This window comes from Myotis lucifugus, unplaced genomic scaffold (assembly GCF_000147115.1).
Source record: "Myotis lucifugus unplaced genomic scaffold, Myoluc2.0 scaffold_56, whole genome shotgun sequence".
Lineage (NCBI taxonomy): Eukaryota > Metazoa > Chordata > Mammalia > Chiroptera > Vespertilionidae > Myotis > Myotis lucifugus.
This window is the reverse complement of record NW_005871104.1, coordinates 4,326,678-4,348,799: the sequence shown is the minus strand read 5'-3', so window position 1 is coordinate 4,348,799 and position 22,122 is coordinate 4,326,678. Positions and strand designations below refer to the sequence as shown.

The following is a 22,122-nucleotide window of genomic DNA, read 5'->3' as shown; positions in this document are numbered from 1 at the left end:
TGGAATTGCTAGGTCATAAGACAGTTCCATTTTTTATTTTTTGTGGAAACTCCGTACTGCTTTTCACAGTGGCTGCACCGGTTTGCATTCCCACCAACAGTGCACGAGGGTTCCTTTTTCTCCACATCCTCTCCAGCACTTGTTTGTTGATTTATTGATGATGGCCATTCTGATAGGTGTGAGGTGATATTTCATTGTGCTTTAATTTGCATCTCTCTGATGATTAGTGACATTGAGCACCTTTTCATATGTCTGACCATCTGTTTCTCCTTTTGGAAAGGTGTCTCTTCAGGTCCTTTGCCCATTTTTTTAACTGGATTGTTTATTTTTTGGTGTTGAGTTGTATAAGTTCTTTATAAATTTTGGATATTAATCCCTTAACAGATGTACCATTGACAAATATGTTCTCCCATTTAGTGGGTTGTCTTTTCATTTTTTTGATGGTTTTCTTTGCTGTGCAAAAACTTTTTAGTTTGATGTAGTCCCATTTGTATATTTTTTTGTTTGTTTCCCTTGCCCAAGTTGATATATCAGAAAAAAATATGGCTACAAGAAATGACCAAGTTTTTACTGCCTATGTTTTCTTCTAGAATTTTTATGGTTTCAAGTCTAACATTTAACTCTTTAATCCATTTTGAATTTATTCTTGGATATGGTGTAAGAACGTGATCTAGTTTTATTTTCTTGCACGTATCTGTCCAATTTTCCCAGTACCATTTATTGAATAGACTATCTTTACCCCATTGTATATTGTTGCCTCTTTTGTCAAATATTAATTGACCATAAAGGCACGGGTTTATTTCTGGGCTGAGAACTGGCTTTAAATACGGAGTCTTTCAATCTATAAATATTATTTATCTATTCATTTATTTGGGTCTTTATACATGAGACTACTACAAATGCTATTTTTGTTGTACTTTCCAATTGTGTTTTGCCAGTGTATAGAAATACAATTGATTTTTTTTTAGAATTTAACAGCCTTATGGAGATATAATTTACATTCCATAAAAATCACCCATTTTAAGTCTGTAGTTCAATGTGTTTTTAAGTGAATTTATGCAGTTGTGAAACTAACACCGTAATTCATTTTTAGAATATTTCCATCACTCCAAAAAGTTCTCTTGTGCCTGTTTGCAGTCAACCCCCACTCCCAACCCAGCTTCAGCCAACCACCGATTTCCTTTCCTTTCCAGAAATGTCACATAAGTAGAATCATATATCTAGTCTTATATGTCTGACTTCTTTAACCTAGCATAATATTTTTAAGGCTCGTCCATATTATTGCAATAGCTTGTTTCCTTCTTTATTGCTGAATAATATTCTATTGTATGGCTCTTCTACATTTTGTTTTCCGGTCACCATTTTTTTAAAAAAATATATTTTATTGATTTTTTTACAGAGAGGAAGGGAGAGGGATAGAGAGTTAGAAGCATCGATGAGAGAGAAACATCGATCAGCTGCCTCCTGCACACCCACCACTGAGGATGTACCCGCAACCAAGGTACATGCCCTTGACCGGAATCAAACCTGGGACCCTTCAGTCCGAAGGCCGACGCTCTATCCACTGAGCCAAACCGGTTAGGCCTCCGGTCACCGTTTGATGGACATTTGGATGGTTTTCAATTTGGGGCTATTATGAATTTGCTGCTATGAACATGAGTGTACAAGTTTTTGTGTGGACATGTGTTTTCATTTCTCTTGGGTGTATGCCTCAGAGTGGAATTGCTGGGTTATAACTGTGTTTAACTGTTTGAGGAACTGCCGGACTGTTTTCCCAAGTAGCTACACCATTTTCATTCCCACCAACAGTGTATGAAGATGCTTATTTCTCCACATCCTTGTTCACACTTGTTATTATCTGGCTTTCTGATTATATCAGTCCTGGGGGATGTAAAGTAATATGGTGTCACATACTACTGATGACTTTCATTTTCCCTGATGATTGATGATGATAAGCATATTTTCACGTGCTTATTGACCATTTGTATATCTTCTTTAGAGACGTACCTATTTACATCCTTTATCCATATTTTTAATTGAGGTAAAATTCACATAAAATTAACCATGTTCAAGTATTCAATTAAGTGGCATTTAGTAGATTTGCAGTGTTGTGCAACCATCACCTCTATCTAGTTTCAAAATATTTTTATCATCCCAAAAGGAGACCCCATACCCATTAAGCAGCCACTCCCCAGGCCCCAGGCCCCAGGCCCTGGCAATCACTAATCTGCTTTCTGTCTGTATGGATTACCTATTCCGGAATTTCATACAAATGGAATCATACAATAGGTGGCCTTTTGTGTCGGGCTTCTTCTACTTGGTATAATGTTTTTAAGATTTCCCCATGGTGTAGCATGTATCAGTTCTTGATTCCTTTTTATGGCTGAGTAATAGTCCATTGTATGGATATATTCTATATTTGTTGATAGCAGTCATAAGGCATTGGAAACTTGGGTTATTTCCACCACCTGACTATTGTGAATAGTGTTGCTATAAACATTCATGTATAAATAATGAAAAGATTGTTTTAGCTATTCTGGTTCCCTTCATCCCTTGCATTTCCATAAATTTTAGGATCAGCTGTCAATTGTCAATTTCTGCAAAGAAATCAGCTGTGATTTTAATCACGTTGACTCTGTAGATCAATATGGGAGGTCTTATTAACATCTTAACAATATTAAGTCATCTAAGAACATGAACTGCCTGTCCATTTATTTCGGTCTTCAGTTCCTTTCAATAAGGTTTTGTCGTTTTTAAAGTATACAGTTTGCACTGGAAAGGTGCAGTGAGGCAGTGTGCCGGAGAGCTGTGTGTCACTGTAAAGTGCAGTGCACAGGTAAGGGAGAGGTCACAGGAATAAGATTACTGAGCAGCTCTTCTTACCCACCGTCTGTCTTTCCTCTTCTGTCTCCCTCCCAGAGCACCTGAAGAAGCCGCTTGAAGACTACATGGCCCATTTCCCCAGCGTGAGGATTCTCCGAACCAAGAAACGGGAAGGGCTGATAAGGACCCGGATGCTGGGGGCCTCAGCGGCAATTGGGGATGTCATCACATTCTTGGACTCACACTGTGAAGCCAATGTCAATTGGCTCCCCCCCTTGCTCGGTAAGGGACTCTCCCAAGACAAGGCAGACGACGTGGAATGAGCCAGCCGCCACTGGCCCCAGCCACAAAGGTTCCCTTGCCTGCTGAGATGCACCCAGCACGATGCCAGGTGCACTCAGAAGTTCAGGAGTGCTCAAAGGGACCTGAGCAACCCATTCGGTCCTGTTCCTTCGTTTTCCAGAGAAAGGAGCTGAGACTCAGAGAGAGGGGAAGTGACTTGCCCAAACTCATACAGCACATTAGTTTCTAGTGACATGACTGCTCCCCCAGATTACTTCAAGGTTCCTTAGAAAGCAAGCCAAGGCTGTCTACCATTAGGAGCCAAACTGAGAGCAGTTACTATTCACGGCACGGCTCCTGTGAGCCAGCAAGGTTGCAAGCATGGTCTCTAACTCTCACAAAACTGTGCCAGGTCAGACGTATCCCTTTTTTATAGTAGAAGAAACTGAAGTTCAGAGATACTGAATGATTCACTTATTCCCTTGGGCCATAAGTGTCAAAACCACCATCTGTCTGGCTCCAAAGTCTGTCTGTCATGATTCCACATTGCCTCCCTAAATTCCTCTTTGGAGAGTTTATGACAACTACGAGGGAAGGACGATAGACGCAGGGCAGCGTGATGCAGGAGTCGTCCACCGTAGCTTGGAGGACAGAAGGGAGACACGAGGATTGGATGCCGGTGTCTCCTCGCTGGTTGGCGAACCAGGCCTGCATCCCCAGGTCTCCGCTTTGATAAAGGCAGTGCGCCGGTGTGGACAGTTAGACATTGAAGAGGAAATGTCCCACTGGGACTGGGAGTCAGGAGAGGGACAGCGATGGAGGCAGATGGGGGGAGAGCTACCAATCCAGAGAGCAAGCGAACCCCTCAGAAGTGGAGGGATATGCTCTCCGTAACAGAAAGCTTAGGGAGCAAAGAGGACTGGAGTTTAGGGCGAACGTGAGTGCGCCTCAGAATCACCTGGAAGACTTGTTAAAACACGGAGTGCCGGGCCCCACCCTGAGCTTCCCATTCGGGGGGTCCAGGGTGGGGCCTGAGAAGCTGCATTTCTAACCAGCGCCCAGGTGGTGCCAGGGCTGCTGTCCAGGGACCACGATTTGAGGAGCACTGGTTAGGCCACCGTTCAAAGGTGAGGACAGAACCCAAAACCCACACAGCTGAGTGGGATAACCAGCGTGCTGGGTCCCAACACAGATCAGCATGGACCTTCGTGTTAGATTATGCACTTGTGTGTGGTTAGGAAAAGGATATAACCCAGATTTTCTGGTAAACAGTTGATTTCATTAAACCAAGAGGTCTGCCTCTGCCTCTCATGACTGAAAGAGAACAAAAAACAAGCCTCACCATAAATCGCCTAATTGATAATCCTGAAGGGACAAACCATTTGTTGGGTCATTCGGTGACTCATAAAGAGAATGGAGTGGTGGGGCAGGAAGCCGAACTGGTCGTCTAAATAGCCCTTAACTCTGTTTCTATGGAAATACATGAAGGTAATTTTCATAATCTGCCGACATACACGGAAGAAGCATCCCCCCTCTTTTTTTTTTTCCTTTTTGCAATAGAAATGTGAACCACTGGTGTAGATTTAAAAGTCTGCCCTGCTAATATGATCAGCAGACAGAGCACATTATGGCTTTTGTCTCTGAAACCATTTACACCTCTGTGCACAGCTCAGTCTGCCTTCTTTGGAGAGCAAGCATTTCTGAGTGAGAAGGAATCAGCTCCCCAAAGGAAAACTGCTGTTGATCATCATTTCCTCCATCATTATCATCATCATCATCATCATCATCATCATCATCTCATGGCTCTGCTAGTCTCCTAGCTTTCTAGGCCACATCCCCATTTGAATTTGATGATTCCGTGGTAGAACAAGCAGGCCAGGCATTATTATCAGCATCTTGCAAATGAGAAACCTGAGGGGCAGAGAGAACGAGGGGGATGCTCAGCCTTCCAGCGCCTGCTTCTGAGCTACTGTCAGCAACCCTGGTCACAGACGGCGTCGGGAGTACTGATCACGTGCTAGGTGCCTTGGCCTCCTTGTCTCTCAGTCTTCAGAGACCCCATGAGATAGGCGCTGTCTTCCTCCATTTTGTCGCAAGGAAACCGAGACTCAGAGGCATCGGATGACCTTTCCCAAGGTTATACCGCTAGTAGGTGACAAAACCAGGATTCGAACCTGGGCATTCTGTCCCCAAGTGAGCCCAGCACTGAACGCTGCCGGGCTGATGCAGTCCCTTGACCTCTTACCTCTCACAGTCAGCCAGTACCCAGCAGAGCACTGTGTCCTCAACCCAAACCCTCCCTGAAGTGAGATCCCCTGAACGGCCATGAATAGTGAGGAAGGGAGGCCTTCTCTAGCTCCTTCCCTGGAGAAGGGTGTTCTGCTTCATTAAGAATCCCCAGGGAGCCTGTCACAAGGTTGCTCCATCTCCACCCTCAGAGATTCCGCTTCAGTAGGTGGGGGAGGGGTAAACACACCCCAGGTGGCAGATGCCCACCTACTCTGACCCCACCACACTCCCCATTCCAAGTCTTGAATTTGACTCCTGGCCCAAAGCTGGGACACACACACACACACACACCCGCACAGCCCACTTGCCCCTCGCTGGGAGTATCTGCCCCAGCAGCTCACTGGCACCCCCGAAGGAGAATGCTGGGTCTTGGAGATGTTAGTTATGTAGCTGGACCAGGTCCCCCATCTTAGGCGTCAGGACTGGGATGGGAGCCCTGGTCCATCTTTTTTAAAGCTTGCGCCCTCCCTTCTCCAGGATTCTCAAGCTCAAGTGTTCAGATAATTCACCCAGGGAACACATTAAAAATTCAAATAAGCTGCAGAACAGGGTCATGCACTTAGCTGCTCCCCCATCCTGCCTCCCTAATGGGCATCTCTCGGCTTCTTCAGACCGCATCGCTCGGAACCGCAAGACCATTGTGTGCCCGATGATTGACGTGATTGACCACGATGACTTCCGGTATGAGACCCAGGCGGGGGATGCCATGCGGGGCGCCTTTGACTGGGAGATGTACTACAAGCGGATCCCAATCCCTCCGGAACTGCAGAAGGCTGACCCCAGTGACCCATTTGAGTAAGTATGAGTAACCAGGCTGGTCCCAGTAGCTGAGCTGACCCGGTGACTCCTCCCCAACACACACAACTCAGGATCGCCAGCTCCCCCAAAAGTCCAGTGCAGAGGGGCCAGGGCAGATGTCCCCAACCAGAAGCACAGTCCATCCCAGCGTGTCAGAGCCTCAGCTCCTGGACCACCAAGCTGGTCGCCTCGTCCTTGCCCGCCTCTGCGCAGTTTGCGGCCATTGCCAACAGGGGCTGAGCAGGTTGCTCATGCTCCCTCCCTCAAGCCTCTGGTTGTAATCATCATTGTTGTCACCACTTACTGAACACTTTCTGAGTGCCAGGCACCGCGCGCTGAGCACATCACAGCCTGATCGTCTTTAACCCTCTCAACCTTTATTTAAATTAGTATCCACGTTTTCCAATGTGGACGTCAGGGTTACAATAAGTTACCTAGGTCATACAGCGATGAAGTGGCAAAGGCGCAGAGGTGGGCTTCCCTGAGGAAATGGAGGGGGCCTGGGCGATGGAGCTGCGTGAGCAGAGCCCCGGTGCCTCTTCAGCAGGTCAGACGTTTGTTCTTCTCCTGACCTATGTCCTCAGCATGGTCCAGCACTACTAGCAGAGTCTGAGTCAGAAAGGAGGCGACACCTGCCCAAGATGACACATAGTAGAGGCTGAGTCAGAATGGGCTGCTCCAGGAAATGGAGTTTTCAAGGTAACCAGAACCCCCTGTATGGTTTGACCCTTTGCCATGAGCCTATTCATAGGCTCTAAGATTTGAAAGGTGCATAGGGTGGGGCTTGGCCCGTTCACCCTCCTCACTGTGGGATGAGGAAAGGGCACATTCAGGTCGTGCAGTTGGTTAGTAGCAGAGGCCCAGCCAGTTTCCTCTGAGGCCTCAGTCTCCTCATCTGGATATTGAAGAGTTGGCCCAACCCCAGAGCAGTAGCTCTCAACCCTGGGTGCCTATTGGCATCATGTGCAAGTCACCCTCCCCGCTCCCCCCCAACCAATTACTCCAGAGTCTGGGGGTGAAATCTGGACATCATTTTTGTTTATTTGTTTGTTTGTTTGTTTGTTGTTTGTTAATTCTCACCCAAGGATATTTTTTCCATTGATTTTTAGAGAGAGTGGAAGGGAGGGAGGGAGAGAGAAAGAGAGAGAGAGAGAGAGAGAGAGAGAGAGAGAGGGAGGGAGAGAAACATTGATGCGAGAGAGACATCAACTGGTTGCCTCCTGCATGAGCCCCAACTGGAGCCAGGGATCAAACCTGGGTTTGTGCCCTTGACCAGGAATTGAACCTGTGAACCTTTGGTGCGCAGGCCAACACTCTAACCGCTGAGCAATAGTCGCCAGGGCTGGACATCATTGTTTTTTGAAGATCCCAGGTGATACTGATGTGTGGCCAGGTTGAGAGCCCTTCCTGAGAGGCTCCGTTGTGTCCTCTTATTCCTTCCAGAAGTGTCTCCCCTATATTGCATTTGGACAAAACCCAGGGGAGAGGCCGCAAGAGAAATCCTGGTCATTTTCTGCACACCTCCCCATGGTGCCAGCAGACGGGCGATCTATAGGCACAGCGTGGTGTAATGATGTTTGAAAAACTCGGGCTTTGGTGGTACACCCCGGTGTGAATTGCGGCTCATCCACTTATTCCCTGCATGCCCTTGCGCAGAGTATAGAGCATTTCTGAATTTCAAATTCCTCCATCTGAAAAGGGGCCTAGTGATAGGGCTTTGTGAGAGCTGGAGATAATGTCGGTCAAGTGCACGGCAGACACTAGACACTCAGAATTGTTGTTATTGCAGAAAATAGGTCGGGCTAAAGGAGAGGCTCCCTCTGGAGTCACAGCCTCGAGCATCCAAACACCTTAAGGCCAATCGCCTACCTGTTGTGAGGCCTCCTCATGAGGCAGCTCCTTAGCCAGGCCCCTGGCTACCGGCCAGGCTGGTTTTTGAGTGCAGAGTCTTGAGTTTGATTTCTCATGAATACACCCCTCTGAGCAGCATATTTAAGAATCCAGCCAGAAAACCCAAACCCACAATCTTCAGAAGACAGGAGAGAGTTGATACCATCACCACCTTATCCTCTTACAGTCCTAGGTACTTTCAGAAATACACTAGCAAGGTGAGCTAGGAAGTGTCGCTGTAGGTCTGCTGTGTAAACGGGAAGCAGCCTCATTGAGGTTAAAATCAGCACCGTCCAGCAGAAATATCATGCAAGCCACATATGTACTTTCAAATCTCCTAGTAGCCACGTAAAAAGGGCAAAGAGAAGCAGGTAAAATTCGTTTTGGTAATACATTTTATCTAAGGTGGCATAGCTAAGATATTCCCATGTTAGCATGTCACCAACACTGTGAAATCACTAATGAGATCTTTGTGTGCTTTACGCTTGCAGCACATCTCAGTCCAGACCAGCCACATATCAGTGCCCCATACCGGGCAGCACAGGGCCCAGTGGTTAAATCCCTCATCGCAGACACACCGCAGGCGAAGGAGAGCCCAGGGTGCAGTGAGGGTTTCCCATCCTTTCACTCAATTGCCCCTTCTCGACTGCCCCTCCCTGACAGGAGGTGGTGTGCTGTGGCCGTGAGGGGTGTGGGCTGTGGCCGTTTAGAGGGTTAAATCCTGCTTAGTGGCTGTGAAGCCCTGAGCAAGTTATGCTGTACCCTGGTTTCTACCTGCATAAAATAGGATCGTAATGATGAGGCCTAACTCCTGGGGTCTACTTGAGGAGTGAGGTCGTTTTATTGCTAAATTAGTTCATTACAGCACCTGGGACATTCAAGCCCTTGGTCATAGTCAAGAGGACCCCTTTTATTTTTGTGTGTTTTCTCATTGAGATTTTAGAGAGGGGAAGGGAGAGAGGGAGAGAGAGAGAAACATCTGCACTCCCAGAGGCCCCTGTGACCCCACCTGTCTTCGGGGTCCTCTGTCCTGAGGTGGCTGCCCCACCACACTGGGCCGTCCGGCTGCTTTATCTCCAGACGCCTAGTTCACCTTAGCCCTGTGTGACTGAAAGATCAGAGGCTGCGGCTTCCGTCACCTCTCAGCAGAGCAAGTGTCTGTGCTGAACGGACAGAGCCCTCACCGGAGCAGGTCCGAAACGCAGGTCCCGAGGCTCCTTCCCCGCAGACGGTTTTGTAGGTCTGGGGGAGGCCCAGGAAGCTGTATGGTTTCCATTGCTAAGACAATTGACAGCCCAGCCAGACTCGGGAAGGCCTAGTGGGAGGACTGGGGGGAGAGAGAGATGATTCAGCTACAAGGTTCACGGGGAGAACATGCTGTGATTTCATTTCACAAGGATTCCCTGGTGTTAAACGTGTAGGAACATTGGGTCCACTTGTTTAAAATGTAGCATTTATGAAGGGAAGCGTAGGCAAGGAAGACAAAGGCCTGGGCCCTCACCGGGAAGGGCCTGGGACTCCCTGCAGAACACGTGGGCTGTGTTCATGGAGCAGCGGGACCACCATTGCAGGGGAACAGCAGTGTCCGCGTGCTCTCAGGTCCACGTCTTCACACCACGCTCTGCTTCCCTGACAGGTCTCCCGTGATGGCCGGAGGACTGTTCGCCGTGGACCGGAAGTGGTTCTGGGAGCTGGGCGGGTACGACCCAGGCCTGGAGATCTGGGGAGGGGAGCAGTATGAGATCTCATTCAAGGTGAGCCAGCTCCTGGGAGCCCCCTTCTCCTGGCACAGCCCCTTGGCCTCTGTGCTGGCAGGTCGCCCGCCTCCTGTCTGTCTGAGCCTAGAAAGAGAAGGCCGCAGGGCTCCTAAGGCGAAGGAGTCACAGTCTCCCTTTCTTTGTGGGACTCTTGTGGGTCTCAGGTGAAGATCAGGTCTCTCTGAGGGGAAGGTTAGCCGTGTGGTCAGCCAGGACTTGCTTCTCACATCCCCAGAACCCCTGGTAAGGTGTCTCCCCAGCTCACGAGGGATGGCCAGCGGCACAATGTGGCTGAGCAAGCGTAAGAAAGATGTGGGCTTTGGGGTGAAATGGGCACATCTGTGTTCTGAGTTCTCACCAGAATGTAAACTTCACTGGGGTAGGGATCTTGGTGTGTTCCACTTACCGCTGCATCCCAAGTACTGGATGCGTGTCTGACACAGAGAAGACACTTCATACATGTGTTGGTTGAATACTCAGAGCAGGCCTGTCACTGGCCAGAGCCACCTCCTTGGGCAAGGAGTCCCCCTTCAGAAACTCACTTTGTGGAGAACAGTGAATGGAGAAAGATTTGCCCAAAGGACTTCCTAAACCCAAAATGATTCCATTCTGTGTGTTTTGTAAAGGCCCGTCTAATGATGCTCATCGGGCAATTACAGCACTACAAATGGCATTTTCTCCACACAGTGTATTTACAGAGGCCTCGGTAATGAAGCCATTTTGGAAGTCTGTCATGGGGAGGCGGGAGGAGGCTGGCTCCTGCTTCCATTTGATCCAATTATGTCCTTCACCTCGAGGGAAAGAAGACGGTGTAATGAGGAGGCTCCCTTTCCCTCTCCTGGCTTTGAGAGCATGAGTTCCCGGATCCATAGCAGCCCATCTGCCAGTGCATTGTCCGAGGCCCCCGTGGACAGCCCGCCACGGTGCCGAGCCGACAGGAGAGCTCAATCCTCTGCTGGCAACGCCTCCCTGGAATGCCAGCTGCTCCATCTCAGGCCGAGCGGGCATTTACAAAGGGCCAGATTCCCTCTGATTTATCTCTGCTGAGGTCCCGTTTCTTCTTGGTGACGGAGAAGAGACGGGTATGAAAGGCTGAGTGTATTTTCAGAAATTAAGACAAGTTGATACGTGCCAACAGCACTGATGGATTAATAATTTGACTCCAATTCCAGACTAGACCATCTATCCTGACGGGAAAACCTCAGAAAAGATGTCCTACAGGCTCAGATTTCTAGAAGAGTCATTGACTCTTTTCTTCCCCTCTTTCCCATCCTCTCATTTCTCTTAGCCAACAGAGATTTTTTTTTTTCCAAAAGGCACAGTCACGGTATCAGCACCTTGTCCTCCTACCCCATTTCATTAGTCTGGACTCTTGGTTACAGGTGACCAAAATCCTAGTCGAACTGATTTAAGCAAAAAGTCAGAATCAATTGGCCCACACACTGGAATTCCAGGTAGACTCTCCAGGCCCGGCTGGATCCAGGGTCTAACTCATCCCAGTCTCCATCCTTCTCGGTCCCCTGGCTGTGGTTGGCTTCCTGCGCAGGCAGGCGTTCTCTCTGTGGGGAGTTCTTCTCTCCCATCTTCCTGTCCCCACGTTGTGTCTCATTGGCCTGCTGGTCCCTTACCTCCCTGAGCAACGTTCATATTGGTCAGCTACAGTCACAGGTCCATCCTGGAACCAGGAAGATGGGCTGGCTCCCCAGAGGAAAGACTGGCCACAGTATCCAGAAGGGGGAATAGATGTGGAGCAAGGGGAACCGTAGATGTCCACCTCCCCCAGCCCAGCAGCACTGCTCACTGGCCACAGGCCCATCTTTGGAGGCACACACTGTTCACTCTTTCCTCAGTCTGGCCACTTCACACTCAGCCTTCTGGGCTCAGCTCTACAGATGGCCTCCTCTCTGCCTCACCTAGCTCCCTGGGTTCAAATACCTTGTGCTGACATGACCCAAGGGTTGGTTTGTCTTCCCCACTGGACTCTGAGCTCCCTGGAGGCTGGGAGTGGGTCTTGTCCCATCTCTGTACCCCAGGGCCTCGCCATCATAGTGTTTTAAATAACTGTTCCTGGCATTGATTCCTATCTGATTACACTTTTTTCACCCTGCCCTCCCCAGACTCACATCACCATCTCTGGGTAATGGTGGTGTGCTGGGAAAGGTGTCGGTGAGAAGGCAGGGCGCTGGCCTCTCGTCCCTGCTCTCCATCCACCTGGGACCTGGACCTATCGCCTGACCTCTCGGGCCCTCACATCCCAGATGGTGCTGAGGTACTTTTCCTTCCTCCCCGACGAGGTAGGATTAAACAAGATGCTCTCGCACAGGCGCGAGGATAGTTTGGGCTGGACGTGGCAGTGGCAGGGAGCAGAGAGGGGGCCGCACAGTGTCCCCAAGAGGCCGGGTTAGGGTAGCTTCAACTCTGAGACCCAGAGAGAGAAGTATCCACACGACAATGTGGCTGAGCAGGCGTAAGAAAGATGTGGGCTTTGGGGTGACGTAAATGGGTATTTCTCTTATTAATAGCAGTTTGGCAAAATCTGTTACATTTCACAGCAAGTACATTCTTTGACCCAAAATTCCATGCCCAGGAGTTTACCTGAGAGACGGTGCATAGATGAGCAAAGATTTAGGTAGAAGCTATTTATTGAAGCGTTACTTACAATAGGGGAAGATTGAAAATGACCCAAACGTGCGTCCTCGGGGGATAATAAGGTAGCGCATATCCCAACAGTGGAATACTCTACAGACGGTGACTTACGGTGGTTCCGCTGTTACTTTAAGATGGTGCACAAGCAATAAGCATTCAGTAGAAACCATATTTAGATTTTGAAATGTGATCTTTTCTTGGGCTGGTGGTACGCTGTACAGTACTCTCCATGGTGCTGGGCAGCGGCAGCCACAGCTCCCGTCAGCCACACACACGGTCACCAGGGTGCACAACCGAATCTCCGTAGTGGATCCACTGTGTTAGGTGATCTTGCCCACCTATAGGCTAAAGAAGGAAAACATATGTAGGTTTTCAGCTTTCTGGGCCCATCCCCTCTCCATGTATATCCCAACACTTGGGCCATTTGCAAGTTCAGGGCTAGGATTTCCCACGAGAAGGGAGTCCAGGGAGAGCAGAGCCCTGAGTGCGTCTCCACAGGGCGGCTCTGGGGGCAGAGATGTGCACCGGCCCTGGGAGGGACGGAGGCGGGAGGTGGTCTGAGGGTGCCGTGGGCAGACTGGGAGAGGAAGGTGGTGGTGGAAAGCCCCGGGAGGGGCAAGGGAGAGCCATGCTCCACCTGAGAGGGAACCCATCACATCCGAGTAGCTTAGAAGCCTCAGATGAGTGCTGTTTGCATTATTTGACACCAATATCCTTACCAAAAGCCAAACCGGTCCCAGACTGGGCAGCTTTAAACAACAGAAACACTCAGGTTTCTTTTCCATAAAAGTCACTGCATCCTCAAGAGGATGAAGTGAAAATCGGGTGTGTGAAAGCAGGTAGATGCACCCAGAACCTGGTCAAGGGTGGCGTGGAGACTGGTGCCCTGAGTGGTTAGGGGACGAGGCCAGGGTCCCTTAGCTAGACAGGGGCAGAGCCAGAGCTGAGTGAGTGACCGAGGACCTTGGTTGCCAGCCAAGGGTGACCCCTGTGTTCCGCAGGCACTGCGAGTGCTGATAGGGTCTCTACGGAAGACCATGAGGGGCAGGATCCGGCTCTAGAAAGATTAAACCTCTCCCTGGAGGCCTCCGATCTGCCTGGTTCTGAGACCCAACCCCGATTCCACCCGGGTCTCTGCCATGCGTGAGCTCAGGAACCGTGGGGAAGGCACTGCCCCCGGCTGGGCCTCAGTTTCCTCGCGTGTCACAGTGTGATGGTCACTCCCCCCTGGGTGGTTATGCATGTGCTGTCTTTCCAAATACAAGTCAAAACCTGAAGGATCCTGGAGCTTTACTGAATTTGTTTATTAAATATTTAATTTATTAATTTAGATACACATATGCTTAAAGCCATATTATATAAAATAATACATTAATTTAGAAGTAAATTCAAATGGTTTTTACTAGTAAATATAGTAAAATTGTCTTCCCTACACTTTTTACCAACAGTATCCAGTAACCATTATAAACAGTCCAAATAGCATGAGTGAGGTCCCAAAACAGTATCTTGATGTTCACAACAAACTGATACATTCACAATCATAGGAACTCCGGAAGACATGGGTCTAACGCCCTCCTTTTCTGAGGGGAGCTGCGGGCACACGTGCAGTGCCAGCCACCGGTGCAGTGCCCCGTGTCCAGGTGGCACCACAGGGGTGGCTCCCAGTCCTCTGTGCTTCAGAGTTACCTCCTTTCAGCCTCATCGCAACCTGGGAGGTGGGCACAGTAATTCATCCTGTTTTGGAGATGAGGAAACCAAGGCTTTCAGACCCACAGAACTTGCCTGGATTGTGAGTCTGGCGAGGAGCTCGGACTCGACCTCACTCAGTTCTGTCTAACTCTGGAGCCCAAGCTCCTAACGCTGCCCTCTGTTCCTCCTACGCACACAGATCATGCAGAGTAATCGGTGGCTATTATTATCTTCTTATTTCCCCAAAGGGCAACTGGATAGGATTTGAACTCCATAGGGGTCCTCGGCCAGGATGCCAACAGCAGAAGATGGGGCTGGCTGCCGCCTTCCCCCCAGTCCCGTCCCTGGTTGGCTTCCAGGCGCCATTCCCTTGACGGAGAGAGGTTTCTCCCCAGCCCCTGCCCAGCCCGACCAGCCCTTCCTTCCACCGCCCTCTCTCCAGGCCCCATTGTGTCTTCCTGATGCGCATCGCCACTCGTCTCTCCTCCTCCTTTTAGGAGATAAGAGCAAGCAATTGTCTTTTATAGACACTGTAATGAAGCCTGTCATCACACAAAAGAAGTTTGCTAATAAAATAAATCAAAGCAGCAATGGCAATGAATGGGGAGCAAGCTTTTACAGTGAGATTTGTGCTCGTCTTATGGCATGATGCTTCCAGTGAGAAGGCTGTTCCCCGGCACCCAGCTGACGGGCTCCGTGGAAACCTTCTGGTGAAGCAAGGCTCCCAGAGCAGGCTGGGATGGGTGGGGGCTGGGACAGGGCCGGGAGGGAGGGAGGCTAGAAAGCTGACAGCAGAGAGGGGCTGCACAAATGTCATCTCAGTGGCCTGTAAATGCAAATACGATGGGGTCCAGTCAGACATGCTGGCTGTGGCCGGCACTGCGACTCCCCCTTCTCTGCCACCAGCTGGACTCCTGTGCCCGTGTGTAACCGGGGACAGGGGAGAATACACTTGCGTGCCTGGCCCCCATGGTGCCCCGTGACTGTGCCCCCACCCCCACCCCATCATTCTCCTGGTCAGTTGCAGGTTCTGCCACCAACTCAGTTAGAAAAACTACTTTTTCTCTCTGAGCCTCAGTTTCTCCATTTAGAAATCGGACCATAGGACAAAAGATGTGATGGCGTTGGGCCAAAGGGCAAACTCGAGCTGAGGACAGAGTGGCTCCCAGGTGACTGCCTGGCGTGAGATCACGAGCTGGCACTGGGACCGCAAAGTGGTGTGTGCCGTGGTGTTTGTGCGTCTTGAGTGGCTGCTGCCCCAGCTGTGAAGGAAGTGGGGCAGAGCCCTAAAGGTACACAGGTAGGTGGCCAGCCCTGACCAGCGCCCCAGCCCAGGGCGAGTCGTGACACTGTTCTTTGCCTCCAGCTTTTATCGTGTCTTTGGAAGGAGAGCCCCCTCCAGTCTTGGGGTCCCACCTTATAACCAGTGAGCACCACAGTGTTGACACTGTGTAAGGGGCGTTCCGGGTGGCAGAGCGAGGTCTGAAGAGTTGGGTGTGCCTCGCACGGCCCTTCTCAGCTGCTCAGGTGCTCACAGGCCTCACAGGAGTAGCAGCATCTTTACTGAACAGGTGTGTGTGACTCTCTAAAGGCAGTTCCCACCCTGAGCAGCCTCAGTGGCTCGTGTCCAGGGCAGGGAAGCCGTGAAGCAAAGCCATATCCAAAGCCAGGACTCCTCTGGGCTCCGGACATTCCTCTCAGCAGATCAAGGTCACCCCAGTCCCTCAGGAACCTTCAGGCTGGTGGCCAGCGTGGTCAGGGCCAAAGAAACCCGAGGTCACAGCAAAGGACAGGATTTGGAAATTGATCATCTCTGCATTAGGGAAGGTTCCTTGCCAGGCAGAGCGGAGACACAGCCTCGTTAGCTAATGCGAGTTTAATATGGAGTTGAGAGAGCTGGACGCCAGCCTAGCCAACTGCCCAGGGGACGTTCAAAAATAGAACGAAGGAAGGTGTCCCCCACCTGCTCGGGGCGCTCCACCTCCTGAAAGGCAGGGGCCGCCAGGCAGCGTCCTGGCAATCTCCTCCGGACAGAAGCATCCCTTTCGACATCCATCACTTTGTGTATAAAAAGAGTTATTGTTATGGAATCCTGGCGCCTGATCAATATCTCCTGCTTTGCAATATAAACTTCTTGGTTGGCCTTGACATTAATCTACCATCAGGAGCCCATTATCTCAAGACCAATGTTCTGTTCTATTGACTTGCTCGTGGTTTTTTTCTCCCCCAAGATCAGAATATAATTGCATTTCTCCAGGCAGCATGTCCACTAATTGCAGCCCCATACACACAATAGTCCCTTGTGGAAAGCCCAGGACAGGGCACATCTGGGGTGGATAGAGAGAGCGGCTGGTGGGGGGGTCCAAGGGGACCGAGAACCCTCAGGTGCATGAGGTAGAAGGAAGAATGGCCCTTCTAGAATTAATCAAGACATTACACAAACCCCCAGTATCCCATTGAGCAGTTCAAGCTGAAAATGGTTCTTTGGCACAATTGATGGTGTAGGTGTACCCACTCCTACTCCTCATTCCACAAGTGAAGGCGTACAGTGACAAGATTAATAATAATGTCCCGAATCCAGCTGCGTCCCACCATCGCCACAGCCTCCAAACCATGACCGAAACCGAGAACCACAAACCAAAGCCTTGACAGCCTCATACCTGCAAGGGCTTCCCAGGCCTTCCCTCCCCAAGCCTGCACCCTCCCGGCCATTCTGTTTGTGAAATAGAAATTGGATTGTGTTGTCTCCCTCACTGACGACTTTCAGCGCAGACTCCCTAATCTGCCCTTTAGGACCCTTATGCTTGTCCCCACGCTTGTCTTTGACCTCCCCTCCCATCACTTCTCCCTCTGCTTCAGGCCTCTGGCTTGCTTTGTTCAGTGATTATGCCAAACCTGGCCCTACCCCAGGGCCTTTGCACTTGCTCTTCCCGCCACCTGTTCACTCACCCCAGATCTTTATGTTACTTTTACCTTCTCATCATTTAAGTCTTGCCTTAAATATCCCCTGGTAGATGAGGCTTTCCCTGACAGGTGGAGGTGACAGAGCAGCCCACACATCCATTCAGTGAGTCTATCCAGTGACCTCATTTTGGTTTCCTTACAGCACATATCAGCACCTGAAACTGTCTCCCTGTGTTAGTTACCTACTGCCACGGGGAGAAAAGTACCCCCAAAACATAGCATCTTACAGTGGTTATTACTGAAAGTTTGTGTGGGGCAGGGATTTGGGAGTGGCTTAGCAGGACAGTGCTGCCTGGGGCTGTCTTGAAGTTGGAGTCAGAGTGTCAGCCAGGGCTGCTGTCATCTGAAGGCTTGACTGGGGCTGGAGGATCAGCTTCTAAGACCGCTCATTCATTGACTGGCAAGTTAGCACTATTAGCAGAAGGCCTCAACTCCTCAGCCCTGGGCCTCACCATAGCGCTGCTTGAGTGCCCCAAAGCCGGTGTTCCCAGGGAGTAAGGTGGAAGCCTTATCATTTCTGCAGTGTCCTGTTGGTTACACAGCTCAGTCCTCCTGTGACCATTCTGGGAGAGAACTAACATGGGGTATAAGTACCAGGAGGTGAGGGGGTCATTGGGAGGGCCGTCTTATAGACTGCCCCCCCCCTCCAAGAGCAGGAGACCTGGCTGACTTATTCACCACTGTATGTGCCCAGCAGTGTTTGGCACATAGCAAATACTCCATACATATTAGTCAAACGTATGAATGAATCATGGAACACTGCTGTGTCTGTGTGCCAGTCTGTGCTAAGCACTTTCCATGCACTGTCTCATCCCCAGGCCCACCCCATGTCATCCTTTGCAGATGAGGAAACTGAGCCTCAGAGGAGTTAGTTCCTCGATGGAAGTCGCAAAGCTGATAAGTGGCTGAGGCAGGATTTGAACCCAGGACTGCTGAGGGTCTGGTTAGGCTGGGCCCCTCAGTGGGAGTGAGTCAGCTTTGATTGTACTTAAACATTCTCAGATTGCAGCCAAACCCAGGAGCTCTTTGTGATGCCAAGCATGGAGGGAGAACCATCAGGCCCCTCACTGCAGCGATCCCAGCTGCATGGCTTAGCCAGCCAGACTGTGGAGAGGTGAGGGCAGGGCACCTGCTGCCACGGCTCAGGGTGACCCAGCGAAGAGGCAGACATCCAGGAGCAGCCTCCAGACCCGTGTGCCGCCCTGTCCCCTTGCGTTCCTGCCCCAGGCCTCACTGAGCGGTCACCTTGTCCTCCCCACTGAGCCCCCATGCCGGACCTTGGAATTCCTCACAACAGCATCCAGCATCCACGTCTAGCGCTCAGATTCCAGAGTCGGCGAAAGCCGAGTGTGAATTCTGGCGCCACCTCTTGCTCACCCTGTGACCCTAGACACGCCTCTAGCTTCTCTGAGCCTCGGTGTCCTCATCTGTAAAACGGGGCTCTGTCCCCACCCGGGTTCCGGGGGTCCTGACGAGGCTGCAGTGCAGTTGTGCACACGAAGCTCGTGGCGTCGCGTCCGGCCATGAGGAAGCACTCGGTGCCGTCAGCTGTTATCACGCTGCTGTCCTCGGTCCCTAGTTCTATAAACGGGGCCTTCGTGGACAATCCAAGCTGATGCTTTCGATGAATTGGAGGCAGGAATATCATCTTCTCTCTCCCTTTCACCCTGCAGGTGTGGATGTGTGGAGGCCGCATGGAGGACATCCCCTGCTCCAGGGTGGGCCACATCTACAGGAAGTATGTGCCCTACAAAGTCCCCGCCGGTGTCAGCCTGGCCCGGGTAAGCTGGCGGCTTCGCTGGAGGGGGTGCGAGGGGGTGGCCTAGGCCCATTAGCAGAGCAGAGACCCTCTAAGGCACCTGGGGCCGCAGGCCAGATAATCTCTAGGTGTGCCCCCACCGCTCTCCAGGAGAAATCCGATGTAAAAGAACTTAAAGCCTGTTTACCCACTTAGTGCCTACCTGTGTGACTCTGGGAGGCTTACTTGACTCCTCCGAGCCTGTTTCTGCTTTTGTGTAAAGGAAGCTAATTTTTCCCAACTCTTACTTAGCATTGCCAGGAGAATTAAGGCGATGGCACCATTTCCCAAAGTGTGACGGGCAAGATGATTTGAGGCGGTAGATACAGGAACATTTTATTTACATGTGTTTAAATTCATGTGGATGAGAAATTAACATGTATTCGTGTAGCAAACTTGTGATGTCACAGACATCACGACTTAAAGCTAAAGCAGGTGCAAAGTTAAAGAAACATGTTAGGTAAATGTTACTGCAGGCTGAGTGGTGTGTTTGGAGACACGGTACTTAAAACTTCCTGGCACAGGGGCCGTTAATAAAGGTCAATGTCTTTCTCTTCTCCCCACCCCTCCCCACTTTTATTGCCAAAGATTCTGTCAAACTATTTCATGCCTTCCAGTGGGTTGTATTAATCATTGCTTGAACTTCATTGGCCACTGGCGACCAATGTAAATCCGTTGGCCAGAGGTTTGGGGTTTTTCGGGGGAGGGGTATGAGTGATAGTTCACTAAACTTTAATACATTTTAAAATATTAAGTGTCTTGAGAAAACGAATCAAGGTGACCACAAAAGAAAACCGAAGAGAATGGGGTGTCCCCCGAGGGTAAAAAGGGTCACAGGGAGATTTGGGGGAGCTGGAAAGGTCACCGGCACAGCTTTTGGACAGCCCACCCCACTCCTCCACCAGACAGCGCCCCCTTGTAAGCCTGATTGGCATCAGCCTCCTCTGCCCAGGCCGCTGCCGCCCGCTTCCTTATCACCAGACAGTCGAGGATGTGCAGGATTGTAGCCCCTGGGTCCAGGGAGAGCCTCTGTCCTGCAATTTACAAGAAGACAGAGATTCCCAGCGCAAGGGTCCCACCCATTTCCCCCCCCCCCACCCTCCACCCCCACACCCCCCACACCCCTCCCCCCCCCACACACACACACACACCCCTCTGTCCGAGGCTGGTGGCTGTCTCAGAGGCGGCTGGCTAGGGCCTGTGGAGCCGGCGTTGAGGGAAAAGAGAGCCGGCAGCGCTCTCTAGTGCTCAAAGGGTGCAACAGCAGCCGCACCCGCCATCCGCGCTTTGGGCGGCTCCCGGTGACGCAGGGATGGGTTCTAGATTTAGCAGAAGAGGCAGGAATCACAATTCCTCTGAAATGCCATTTGCAATCTCAGAGAAGGTGTCAGGCACGAAACAGCGCAGTCTCTCAGCAAGCCAAGACCGACCCTTCCAGCTCTTAGGGACGGCGGGACCATGGGGACCCGTCTGACCCCTGAACAGAGCCGTTCCCCAGAGCATCCTCCCCCTCTGCAGATCTATCATCTATGCGATCCGATCCGCCGGGTAGAGAGGCACTACCGCCTCCGGCTTATGGAACTATGGGTGGATTCAGTGGTAACCGCTAACTGTAGTAACAAAAACTTCCGTGAGCTAGGCAGCTCGCAGAGCATCTTACGTATTTATCCAACTTAATTCTCATTTGCTTTTAATCCCCATTTTAGACATGAGGAAATGAAACATAGAGACATTAAGTGCGAAGAGCCAGAATTCAATCCCACCCTAGGCCTGTCTGGGCCTGAGGCAGCATTGGTCCCTTAAATAGCGACTGCTAATGTTAGTGCCAGTTTTCATGTCAGCATCAGCTTCAGCAAGACGGGAAGTGTATTTCAATGTTATCGGAACTCTGTGTTTATATATTTTCATTTATTTTTGTCTGTACTGGATCAGTTTCCTGTGCCTTTCCACCAGTTGACAGTCTGCGTGGCGCCCCATGTAAGTTTGCGGGACCACAGAGCTGCCTATGTAAGCTCCCCTGGCGTCCGATCCAGTGTCTGATACCCTCATTTAGTTGCAGATCAGATATTAAATGTTTGCTCCGTGTTTTAACAACCAATTCCTTCTAGAGCATTATCTCTGGGAACATCATTTTGATGGATTTGAGGAGAGATATTCCCAAAGCCCTGAGAGGGACTGATAAAGAGGGCAGCCGAGGTCTTGCTGAAGTTGTGCCGACTCCGGGACAAGCAGCCAGACAGCAGAGAGGAAGCGGAGCCGGGTGGAGGGGCTCACCTCCAGCTCGCCTGCCTCCGGAGCAAGCAGCCACTTGGTTCACGAATTTGCTAAAAGCCTTCTCTCTGCCTCTGGGAAAGGGGTCTTAGAGAAGGCAGTAACGGGAACCCCTCGAACTTGGCAGCACAAAACTGGAGACTTACTCCAAGGGTTGAGCAAATCTCTGTGATCCCGGCACAAGAAGAGCAGGACTGGGACCCAGAACTAGGAAGGTGTTAGGAGGAGGGATAAGAGGGCTGCACAGCCCACTAAAACCCCTGGGTCCTTTCCAGGGTTCTCGTAAGTAGAGATAAGGGGATAAATGTGAAGTCCTTCACTTCGGTCCAGACACTCAGCTGCACACAAGTTCAAGATCTGGGAGAAAAGGCTTATTAAGTTATGTCTGGAAAATGCAATATTCATTAAAATAGTGATTTTTTTTTCTTTTTTCCCTTTTTTTATTGAATTTATCGGGGGTGACATTGGTTCACAAAACCATACAAGTTTCAAGTATACAACTCAACAAAACATCATCTGCACACTGCATCGTGCGCCCACCACCCAAAGCACAGTCTCTGTCTGCCCTCCCTTCCCCCGCCCTTTGCCCACCTCCATCCCCCTTTCCCTAACAAATAATAATAATAATAATTTAAATATATCAACTAAAATTTAAACATATGTGATTTGCTCCTGTAAGAATAACACTGTGAATGTCAGCACCTTGCCTTGGTCAGAGTGGCCACCCTTGCCTGCGGCTTGAGCACATTAGTGAACAAAGGACCTGGGGCGAGGGCAGCCTGGGAAAGGGAGAGGCAGGCCTTCAGGCCTTCAGCTTCCTCAGGGCACAGTCTTAAAATTAAACCAGCTTTGCCAATGCAGGGCCTGCTGAGAACAGCACTGTCCCTGACCTCTTTTCTAACCCACTAGTTGACC

At 50.4% G+C, this 22,122-nt stretch overlaps 1 protein-coding gene across 5 annotated transcripts in view; it reads left to right on the top strand.

The window, feature by feature from the left end:
- The window catches only part of GALNT10 (polypeptide N-acetylgalactosaminyltransferase 10), a 166,963-nt gene that overhangs the window by 135,574 nt on the left and 9,267 nt on the right, over positions 1-22,122 (top strand). For 3 of the 5 annotated variants that reach the window (XM_023754099.1, XM_023754101.1, XM_023754100.1), the window contains 5 exons: positions 2,920-3,105; positions 6,006-6,189; positions 9,719-9,836; positions 18,812-18,919; positions 20,869-20,913. In XM_023754099.1, the coding sequence (XP_023609867.1) occupies positions 2,920-3,105; positions 6,006-6,189; positions 9,719-9,836; positions 18,812-18,919; positions 20,869-20,913 (641 nt within the window). Of the gene's footprint in view, positions 1-2,919; positions 3,106-6,005; positions 6,190-9,718; positions 9,837-18,811; positions 18,920-20,868; positions 20,914-21,044; positions 21,637-22,122 lie in introns of those variants that run through there. The other 2 variants (XM_023754102.1, XM_006089104.3) reach the window with 2 other exon arrangements.